Source organism: Lycorma delicatula, chromosome 10 (genome assembly GCF_047948215.1).
Source record: "Lycorma delicatula isolate Av1 chromosome 10, ASM4794821v1, whole genome shotgun sequence".
Lineage (NCBI taxonomy): Eukaryota > Metazoa > Arthropoda > Insecta > Hemiptera > Fulgoridae > Lycorma > Lycorma delicatula.
In genome coordinates, this window is record NC_134464.1 from 83,224,967 (window position 1) to 83,237,375 (window position 12,409).

A 12,409-nucleotide genomic window follows, 5' to 3' on the forward strand; every position below is an offset into this window, starting at 1 on the left:
AAAAAAAATGCAATGTAACTGATTTTATTATTTCTTTGGTAAAGCACCGTAGGTAGGGCTTAACAAAGTATTGTGTATACCTAATTTTTCCTTTTCATTGAAGTCAATGACTTTCTTGGAGTCTTTGTTAATGACTCCAGGGCTCATGATTCCTCTAATATTACCATTTCATTTTTGATGTCAGAATGTGTTGAATAACACCACTGTTTAAAATTTAGCTAAAAATTCAATAAAACCGAGTGAAAAAATAAGTTGGATTCAGTAGTGAATCTATAAGGGTTACTTAAATGAATAGTGTAACCACTTCAAAAATGTGTGAACTTATGTGGAAAGCATCAAGATTCTGGTATACCATCAATAAGACAAAATTTAAATATTCACAAATATTGAAATTTAATCATAAAAACTACCTCCAAAAATTCAAAAAATTAATAAATGCAATTGATGAGAAGTTCTCTTAAGCATTGCCTTTAAGATACTTTTTGTTTTAAAAGACAAAGCCTGCAACTAGAAATGTATAACAACAGTGTCTCTGCTCATTACTTAAACCTTGTGAAGATTTTTTAACAAAATATATGATTTCCAGGGTTAGATAAATACTGTATTCTCACCAGAGAATGCAGTGAGAATAATTATGAGAATAATGGTCCCAGTGTTAATTAAAATTCCCCATTTAACAATCACAGTTACCCAAGAGGGCTTTATGAAATCATAACAAAGACAGTAAATGCTGTTCTAAAACAGGACTTGCAGAAAATTTTTTGAAGAATGGGTAAAAAACTGGGTAAGTTTAATGCCACAAGGATCATACTTTCAAGGAGATGAGAGCTAGAACCAAATATATGAGATATTGTTTTAATGCCATAAGGTTTCAGTAATTTTGGGTTAGATGTTTCTTGTCTTATCACTCCACTGATCTCTGTAGCAATGGACACCAACTTAGCCTTTCAACTAAAAGATCCTAGGTAGAAATCGGAATCAGGATATGTATTTTGCATAAACTACCGAACTTTCCAGAGAATATTTCTTTTGTACATGTATTCATTTGTTGTTGGCTTTGTGTTTATCATGTAAGGTTTTTTATTTAGTTGAATTTATGATAATTAATAACTTGTTAACTTGCATTTATTTTGTAATAATAACAATCATATATTTACATATTAGAAATATCTTAAAATAATAAGACAGTATTACTGACTGTGCCAGTCAAATCATACAACACTTCGCTCAGTTTTTTATTGAAAATCTTTATCTTCACCCTAGGTCTAGGGTCTATAATTTAAAAAAAATGTTAACATAACTTGATAAATCTATATATGAAGTATAAAATTTCAAACATTTTGAAAAATATTTAAACAAAAGGGAGAACAGAAAACATATATTTCAATTTTAAGAAGTGGGGGTTGATTTTTTGAAAAAAGAAAATTTGTGTTATTTATATGTGGATTAGTGTTAATAAAGTATTTTTCTAAAATACATAAAGAAAATTTAAATTGGTTTTTTTAGTGATATCCCCCATTCCCTCATTGAATTTTTATTTTAATTATATGATTTGAAGAAAATCTGTTAGATCAATCCATAGGTATAAGGCTGAAAGCAGTGTGACACACATATATATACATACATTTGTTTTTTTTTGTCTAGATGAACTAGTTGGTTCTTAAAGCATAAAGATTTGGGATAAATGCAACACCTCATTTTTGACATGATTGCCATACTTTTCCGTTAACATAGCTGTTCTAGTTATATTCAAATAAAAAATTGAATTATATGTAATACAACATTAATAGATAGTTTTCTGAAAGTAATAATAAATAATTCAATAGAAATGTTAAAATATTATGAAAATCATACACAAAAAGAATAATCAAATACTACCATTCTATAGTGGCTTGTTTATCACAAGAAGATACTGAAATAGTGTCAACAGATTCGTATAAACAAGTGCAGTTCATTAAATTGCTAGTTTGCTGTTTGATTTTGCCACCTAGTGAATTTATAAAATTACAGAAAAATAACAACTTTTAAGGGTCGTATTGAAATTATATGAATAACATATTATTAATGCGTATTAAATACAGATGCATATTCAGAAATCTTTTTAATTAGTATTAAAATCTCATCAAGAGAGAAATAATAGTTTTATAAGAGAAAATCGTCTAATTTAATCTGAAATAAATAGATGAGATAGTTTTTTAATTAGTAATTTTTTTTTTTTAATTCAACTAAAGTATGTGGTCTTTTCTATTAGTTGAATCATTGTCGCTCTGTTACATGAAAGCCATTTTTACATTCTAATTTTGTTGAGGAACCCCAATATACGCTATGTTTTAGATGGGATTATAAATTTGCATAACAAACATTTAATAACAGGCTTAGTGATTTGTTTAAGATACTTTAAAACAAACCACTGACCAATGATTAAAAAAAATATATTATTTATTTTCCTGTTCAACCATATTAATTATTATAACAATAAAACTTGGGAGTTTGAATGACTTATTTATTCATATTAATTTATATTAAGATTATTCTTGTTTTAATATTAATGATTGTCTTATTTATCATTTATATATTTTGTTATTAGGTCCAGTTCAGCTTCAGTGGAAGAAACCACATCAGTGTTTAGGAGAGTAAATATGGCTTCTAATTGTAGCCGACCTGTAAGTACATCTGTAATTGATTCATCCATGACATACCGTAGAGTTGAAATCTCTTCAGAGTATCAACGACCTGCAAGTGTAAATCCAAAAGATATTTCAGTCTCAGTCTATGAAGAATCTGCACCGATGTATAATAGACCTAGTAATTTTCAAACATATGATGATGAAGATGTTATTAAAGACTCAGCATCAGTGTGGCGATCAAATAGTGGTGCAAGTATCGATACACAATTTGGTCGTATTAGTACAACTGATTCTGGTTATTCTTGTCAACCAAGTTTAACAAGTCTTGATAGTCCAATGCCATATATACAATCCGATGATGGTTCACCATATAGCAGAGCAACTTCTTCTGTATTTAGTCGTCCCACTAGCCTTGACGTTACTTCTGATTATGATAGTAATGCTGAAGTTATGGACAGCCCCACCATACCTCCTGCATACCATCATTTTGATGAATCTGATAATTTTTGTGCTGGATTTCCTCCAGATCGTGGTTGTATTTCATAATTTATTTTTAATAATTTTGTTTTCATTTTTTATATAAAAAAAGTTTTTTTAAATTTATCTGTTATAATATTTGTCTGTTATAACCTTATCATTGTTATATTAATCTTCATTAAAATATAGGCCAATAAAAACTGTTAGATATGAAATAAAAAATAAATTAATATTAGGAAGTTTATCATAATAAGAAATTAAACACAAAGTGCACAGTAGAAGTTTAATATAATCTAAAATAAAAACAGAACTATTACAGAAGTAAGACTAAATTAGAGATCAATTTTATAAAAGTAGATAGTAAGATCAAGTGATATCATTTTTTAATAACAGTAAAAATTTTTAAAAAAAGAATAATTATTATTATAACCTAAATGTTATAAAGTAGTTTTATAATTCCTAGTGTTATTTTATTATGATAATGAACCCAAAAGAATGAATTCTATTACTTTGTAATTTCTATATGCAGTGACAGTTCTATGAAGTAAAATTAACTCCTCTGCGAGATCTGTTGCTGACAACACTGGTGCTTTAGTGGCTAAAACTAACTAGTGCCAAAATTCAATATACTATGAATTAGATCAGTATAAAATTAACCCATTATTCTCTAATTTCTTCTGAATGATTAATTATTAATTTATTTTATTTTTTATAACATGAAATTTTTATAAGTATGAATTTATTATAACAGCAGAAGCTTTCATTTCATTATAATTTTTTTCCCCAGTTTCGTTATAATAATTTTGTAATTTATTTGCTTCTTCTCCAGTAAATAAAGTAATGATTTTTTTATCCTGGTTTGAAAAATTAATTATAGTATTTTGTTTCCTACAGCTCTATACACTTGAAAAGTATAGATTATACTTTCAAGATCGATTTCCAGTTGAGATATTTATTAACTTTATTTATCAGAGTAAGCATTTTTCTGTATGCAAAACAAGTAGAAAAATGAAATAAAAAAAATTATTCAGTTTGTAAATTTAACCCTAAATAAGTTCTTAGAAATTTAATTAGCAGGCATATAATAAAAAATTTGTGTGTGAAAAATAAATGGCAGTAGTGCTTTTACAAGAGACCTTATTTTAAAATTATTCAATGAATTTATTTTTTATTTTTAAATCATGAATTTGTTAGATATGGTAATACTTAATTAATTTTAACAACTTTTGTTTTAATGAGGGCAATACAACTTGGTTCATCTGAATAATCTGTTCATACTAGTTAAACTTATTAGTAAACAGCATAATGTAATTAGTTGAGTCTCATTACTGCTACTGAATACTTTAGGGATAAATTATATATTTAAATTGCATAAAAGGTAATTTTTGCATTTTGTAACAATAATAATCAAAAATGAAGATGTCTTGTAATACATAATATTCAATTTTTTTTAAACAGAATAGTTTTTATATGCATATTTTTGAAGTACATAACCTTAATTTCCATTTCTTCTTTCATTTTCAGTGAAATAAATAATGAAAAAAGAATTCAACATCTTCATTTGTGTAAAAATTTTTTTTAAATAAATTCTATAAATATGAATTTATTTATAACATAATTTGCGTACTAATAAACAATTAGAACACTAAATTAAATGAAGTGTTGAAAAAACTCTGTAAAAGTAGATAAAAAACAAAGAATACTTTTAATAGCAATAAAATAAAGAGTAGTTTAAAGCTAGATGTTTTAGTGACAGAAAGTAGTTGTTTCATCAATATGAAACCCAATTTCACATCAAAGAACCAGAATTTTATCATTAATCATCAATTTTTTCTTGTCTTTTATTACTTTTTAGTCAAGATTTTTAACTGTGTAACAAAATGAATTTATTAAACATATATCTATATTTTCACAGATCACTCCTATGGTACGTAATATCCATAAGGGAACTATATTGTTCTTTTGGTGAAATTCTCAGTTAGATTATTTATCTTCAAGAAAACTACTTTGTGATAAAAATGCAGTAGAACTTCACTGATTTGGAATATGTCAGGAAAGATGGATTCCAGATTAGTAGAGGTTCACTTTAAATTTTTTTATTATAAAAATAACTAATTATTTAAGAATACCTGTATTTATGAACAGAAAATTTAGTAACTTGACATATTTGTTAACATAGTTCAAACATTTTATAGAACTAATTTAATATTCATGTACATGCAGCCTATTATCATTTTTTTATTTTTTTATTGCTCCTGAACAGTAAACATTTTAAGTTCTTTGATGTTCTCCTCATTGCTTCTCCCATTGTTTTAATATCTCCTTTATGTTTTTATATTATCCAAATAATAATTTCTTCTACTACTAATCTTCTCAAAAAAACTTATTTCTTGTCAACCATTCTATTTCATTGGTTTTTCCAGTGCTGAAAGCAAATGAAATTTTCATCCTAAGAAATTTAAGTCAAAAGTCTGAAGGTTGATATCAGTGAATTTTGTAAAAAAAAAATTAGTTGAGTTTTTAAAAATCGACTACAGCACTAGTCAACTGTAGTACAATTACAGTACTGCAATATACTGTTGTATTGTAGATGATTTTTAAAAACTTTTTTATGGTGGATTTTTTTCAAAGTTAAAAATGCATATTGGTGTTTTAATTTATTTTACGACTTTTCACATATTTAGTAATGCTTGTGCTCACTAACAGTCTAATTTATTGGTCTATTTATCTCGCAGTTGTAATTTTTTAGACTTGTAACACTTGGCAGATGTCCAGTTTATATGTTGAAATTAGTATTTACTGTATATTTAATTTTGATAATCTTCTTACTGCCATATATACTTCAAAATAAATTCATTCAACTTATTGAATAGAGATGTACTATATATTTGTTGTTATTTATGTATAACAGTTATTTATTTATTATATTTCATAAATCCAGGAAACGTTTAATTGTATTACTTTTTTTTTCAAGATATAAAAATGGAATTCAGATCAATATTATGCAAAATTTATCTTTATGTAATTACATAAAGATAAATTTATATGATTTTATATTTTTATTTTTTTATCTTAGTTCTGGAGAGATCTTATATACTTCAGAAATACATCAGCACCAATTTAAAAAAAAAAATTATATATTAAATGAAATATTACCTATTGATATTCTTCATCATCAGTTCGTTATTTTTCGACAATAATGATATGTCTTTTGACTCGCAATTAGTACGATAAATAAAAATTTGTTATTACTTAAGTTAATACACGATTGATTCTTAGCTTCTTAATTAAATGTTAAATGTGTGTAATTTGTCTGGATTTCATAGAATGATCCATAAAGTGTTATATTTATTATTACAATCATTAGATAATAAGATGTTATTCTTTATTCCATTGTACGTATAAAAATAATTTACCTGCCTTTGTTATAAAAATTTTAATTTATTGTTAATATTTTCCATCCATTCCTTCAGTGTTATAGGAAACACTGAGAACTGTTAACAGGACAGTATTAATTTCATAATTGTTAATTATATATTTTTAATATTGTTATTTAATATTTTTAAATATAATTCAAAATTTTTTTACTGTTTTTTTTTTTTCTATTTATTTACCCTTTTTTTGTGCCATCTACTTAAAGTTGCCATTACTGATCAGTTACTTTTAGTTTTTAATTTTTATGAATACAATTTATTTAAGTTACTTAACAACAATATGATTGCTACTTACATGACTGTGAGTTACTTTAAATTTATGTTTTCATATTATAATGAATTTTAAAACTAATATCTATATATATATTATTTCTTATTTGTATTTAAGAAAAATGTAATTATTTAAAAATTATTTTAATCTACTTTATTTTGAAAAATTCTCTGATAACAGTGACTACTTGAAATTGTTAATTAGTGGAGATATAAAATACCTGAACATGAATAATTAATTGGTAACAATTTTGTATTTAGATATTCATATACTTAATTTACTTAATTCATAATGGATTTTGTTTGTATAAAAAATAAAATTCTGGTGATAAAAAAAGAGATTATTTATTTATTTACACTTAAAAACTGAAAAATTCTTTGCAAGTATAATCTTAAATTCTTTTAAGTGGTTCTTCCAACTATGTAACACTTGTTTTTTTATCTATTCAAAAACTGAACTAGGTAATTTTGTATAATTTCATATTAATCTATGGTTATTTCAAATTTTACAGTTTAATCTATAAATTCTCAGAGTTTCCCCACTACTTTGATAAATATTTTTGAGAATGGTTGTTATAGACATTTTTTCACATACATGTGAATGGCAGTCATTGTTGTGTATGTATGTTTATATATTGTTATTAAAATTATTACCATGTAAAATAGATTATTACCATTTCATTTTTATTAATTTTTTTTTTTTTAATTAATATAAAACAAAATTTAAAAAAAAGTTTTACAAGTATAATGATTTTATTAAATTAAATAAAAATTTACTCTTTTGTACATTTTTTCTGTCTATTACTATTATTATTATTATAAAATATTTTTGTAATATTATTTATAAATTTGTAAATTTACTACATATGTATAATATTAAGATATTATATTTTTTAGATATTTAGTTATTTTATGTTAAAAACATAAAATGTTTAATTATTTTGTTTATTTGTATTATTATCATGTAAAGTTATAAGTGTAATATAATTTTATAAATATTACTGTTAAGGGTTAAGATTTTTTTGGAATATTAACTCAAAAATATTTTCTCATTATATTAGCTTGCTTATAGAATATTTATACAATAAACACTGCTATATGTGGATTGTTACAGATGCTTTTTATTTTTTTTTTTTATAATATAAATTTAGTATTTATTTTTTATTTTTCTTAATATTGTTTTATTTTTGTCATATTTCAATTATTAATATTATCTTCTTAAATATGTCTTAGTGTTTATTTTTTGTCCTTAAATGCAGTTCATCGTTTTTGTTTTAAACACAGATACATTATCTGTTCAATTACTTGAGTTCATTATTATCTATGATAATAGATAATGTTGATGCTACAATTAATTTATATTAAATAATAAAGGATTAACCAATATATACATATTTTTAATTTATTAAAACAGTATTTTTGTTTGTTTAATCATAATTAAAAGAAAAGAGAACATAAAATTAAACTATATAACTCAATCATAACCTGCATCAAAGCCTATTTTGTATATCAAAATTTAATTAAAATTTGTTGAAATTTGAAAGAGGAAACTGTTGCTTACAAAATAAGAGTTATTTTTATAAGTTTCTATTTTGAAGTAAAATGATCATGTAACTACAGAAAAACCAATATGGATTATAGTATAAAATCCGTTATACTGTGTGGTAACAGCTCCTTGTTTTTTGTTTTTTTTTTTTGTACATATATATAACTAATTACTGATGATATTGAACAGCACTACTTACCCTTATTGAATTATTATTCTATTTTACTATGTTAATCTGTTGTAACTATTTTTTAAATAGATAATCCATTCAATTAATTGAACTTGATTTTAAGCTCACCAGAAAATCTATATAAATTAAACCATACGTTTAATTATTACGTTTAGACAGGTTTTTAATATTATTTTATCTCTTTCATTGTATTTTTAATCTTTTTATTTTTTTTTATTTCAACATGACACTTTTAATATATTTAACCTAACCTATCTTTACAATTTTATGCAGAAATTTAGAATTGAGTGGTGAAATTATAGCAACTGACGAAGCAATAAGTAAATTCTGGGTTGATTTATTACTATTTGTATTTATCTTTATAAAAATATGATTGCACTGTTTCATGCATACTTTATCCAATAGCTAATCTATAGAATATGCTATGTTTTATGTAATTAAATGTCTGCTATTTGCTTTGTTGGGTTATACAAAAAGTCCTTCCTATATAAATGTGTTCATAATAGTCACAAGAAAATCAGTTTTACAAATATATTTGATAGTGGATTTTCTTATCATGATACTATTTTTATGTAGAAGAATGTAAAATATTATAATTCTTTATTTGCTGGTTTTTTTTTTTTTTATTCATTCAACTCTTGTTAAGATTATTTCATTTTTTTTCTATAATTTGATTAATTATCCAAAATTAATTCACAAAAAAGAAGCTTTTGGTTTGAAGTTAAGTATTAAGTAATACTTAATATTAAGTATTTAAGTATTACTTAATTACTTCGCAATGGTAAAAAGGAAATAGTTCCTGGTGAATTTTACGTTTGTGTAGAAGTTATTTTAAATTAAATTATTACTTATTTATTTATAATTTTAGGTAAACCATTAGGCTAATGTCGCTAAATGTCACTAAATGATTTGGAACTATAATTTTTTTTAATAACCAACTTTAAATTCACAACTCCTGTTTCTTCATTCTAGAATCTTAATTGGCTGTAAATGTACAATATCCCTAACATCTGCAGTCTTCCTTCTTTCTATTTGAAATACATAACCTCAGTTCCTCAAAAAGCTGATTTATCCTTCTTCTATATTCTCTTGGAGAGAATATAAAAATAATTTTATATTCTCTCCAATCATTTTCTGTATATAACATAACAAGTATTTTTTGGTTATTAAAAAATTCCTTCTCTGACTTGCTATAAAGTTTTCCATTTCATGATTGCTTGACCTCCATTCATCTGGCCAAACATTCTTTTTAAATCATTCCTCTCAAAAATGTATTAATTTGAAGTAAAAAAAAAAAAAAATTTATTAACCATAAATGTACAAAAATAAGTACAACAAAATATTTATTAATATGCTAATTTATTACATAACTGAGATAAATCTGCTACATATCTTTAAAGCTGAGTTTTATTTAATGTTATTACTCTGTATAATAATCTAAATGAAAAATAATATTGATAAAAATATTGATTACCACCAAATTTTCAAATTCTTTTTAGATGTTAGGTTAGGTCAGTCCCATACAATTTAGTCTTTAAAATTTTTAAATTATTATAACTATATTTATTATACTAAATTGAGCAGACTAATTTAGTGTAATTTTCAACTAATTGAACCAATCAGTTTTTTTTTGTTTCAAACATTAGCAAATATTTCTCTTCAAAATGTTATTTGAAAAATCGTATTGTGTTTAGAACTAACAGTTATTTACCTTTCATAATTGCAGTTTTCTTACGTTCTTTACCATCATCTTTCAAATTAAATTTTAGAAAACTACAATCAATTTTCTTTTCAAAAAAGAAAAAATATGTTATATTTTTATTATGGATATCCTTTTCTATTTTTATTAGATACTTCACTTATATTTGTTTTATGTATATATATATATATATATATAATTTTTTACACTATTTTCAACATTATATTATCAGCACAAAAAAAAAATTTCCCAAAATTAATTAATTGATACTCTCAGTAAACATTGAAATGGTATTTCATTAAGGTCAGATATATTTTATTATTAACTTGAACTCTATAACAGTCGTTACTGAAATCAATTTTTAACATTTTTTAAAAAATATTTTTATTACATTGTGTTTTATGAATTAAATTACATGACTACGAAGTACAATTCATAGTGAAAAGAGTAGTCAGTATTGAAAAATCAACTGATTCATCTTGATTCAATTAACCAAATGTCTCAGGTGTGTTCAACCTGAGTCTCTTCAAGACTGCATGTTTAGTACATTGACACATTCATTGCAGCTATATCTGGTCTGGCAAGCCAGCAGTTTAATTGCTTTTGCCTACACACTAAAACACACACACACACACATACTCAGACCTGGCATTAGCTGAAAAACTGGTTGGAAAAAATAATAATTTAAATTTTTCATAGTTATATGGTGGACAGGTAAGAATGACCAAACTGTTAACAGTTGTTTGCTAGTGATTATTAGTTAAATCCAAAACATAATGATTCAGTAATGACATAGTTAAAAGAAAACTAGTAAAATAAGGCTAGAAGGTTGAGGTGGTATGGGTTGAAGGTTCATTCATATTTATAATGAGATGTTCATTGAAGTAAAGTAACTTCTGAAATTAACTACTGCACCATTATGTATACAGAAGGCAGAATAGCAAGCCTTTTTTGTGAATGACTGCTCAGTTGCGGTATGTACTAAGTGCTACCACAATATTATGGACTTATTACCGAGTTAGGATTTTTATTATTGATGGAAGAAAAAAATAACAGGATAGATCCATGTCCTATTTAAATCTAAATAGTTATAAAGAAGGAAACTTAATATGACATCTCTGTAGCAGAACTTTGTGATTTAAGCAATTTGCTGATTCTATGTTAAATCTGTACCAAGATAGAAAAAATACCATTTACTGAAATTTATAAGTAAATCTTAGTGATTTTCAGACTTGAATATATGGGTAATCATAGAAGTGGTATTAAGCTGGTAAATTTTCTGGTGATACTGAACAACTGTATTTGATGATTATAATTAAATTACAGTTTTATGTATTATAAATTAAGGTAAAGGCAGCTCATATATGTAGCTGTTTTATTATTTATTAATATTGCTACGTACAATTGATGTTGCATGTTTTACCTACTACAATTTTATTTTTATTTAATTCATGCAGTATTATCAAAATGTATATTTTATAATTGTATTAAAATTATTTTGATTAATAATATTGTACCATCAAAATAGATAAATTTAAATTTTACTATCTGTATTTCTTTACAAATTATTTTAATACATAAAATTAAATGATAATTATCTAGCATGGTTCATTTTTTATCAGTAAGGAAATTGTAGAAACCACATCTATAATTTTCATAAAACCAGTTTAACTTTAATGATCTGTTAAAGTGGTACATGTAATAAAAATTAAAAAAAATTGTATGAATAAAATTATTTTGAATAATATTGTAATTAGAGCAATTTTGTAAAATGTTATATTATAGATTTTGTAATTATTGTTATTATTATTATAGATGTTTCTAGATTTTTACAATCATAATTTTTCTATGAAAAGACAATTAAATTCTTATCTATTATAAGATAAAAATAAAAGTTTGTTATTACAGAAAATTTAATGTATACATTAATATATTTTTATTATTTTTTTTATAAATAGATGTAACAATAAATGATGTATACAATTTGTTTTTATTTTATTGTGAAATTCAATTTTTTTATTGTCATAAATTGTTTATATTTTTATTTTTTATCTTTAAAAAAGAATTAAACTGTAAAGAAGATTTTTGTAATAACTCATTAAGTGTTAATAAAATCTTTTAAATGTTTACTATTTTTTTTTTCAGTCATAATGTGGGTAAGCAACT

General features: G+C 23.8%; 1 protein-coding gene across 3 annotated transcripts in view; it reads left to right on the forward strand.

Annotated features, from left to right (window-relative positions):
- Atf3 (Activating transcription factor 3) overlaps positions 1–7,597 on the forward strand; it is a 234,770-nt gene extending 227,173 nt beyond the window's left edge. For all 3 annotated transcript variants that reach the window (XM_075377026.1, XM_075377028.1, XM_075377027.1), the window contains one exon: positions 2,588–7,597. In XM_075377026.1, the coding sequence (XP_075233141.1) occupies positions 2,588–3,173 (586 nt within the window). In that variant the 3' untranslated portion in view covers positions 3,174–7,597. The remainder of the gene's footprint in view (positions 1–2,587) is intronic.
- The last annotated feature ends 4,812 nt before the right edge of the window (positions 7,598–12,409 follow it).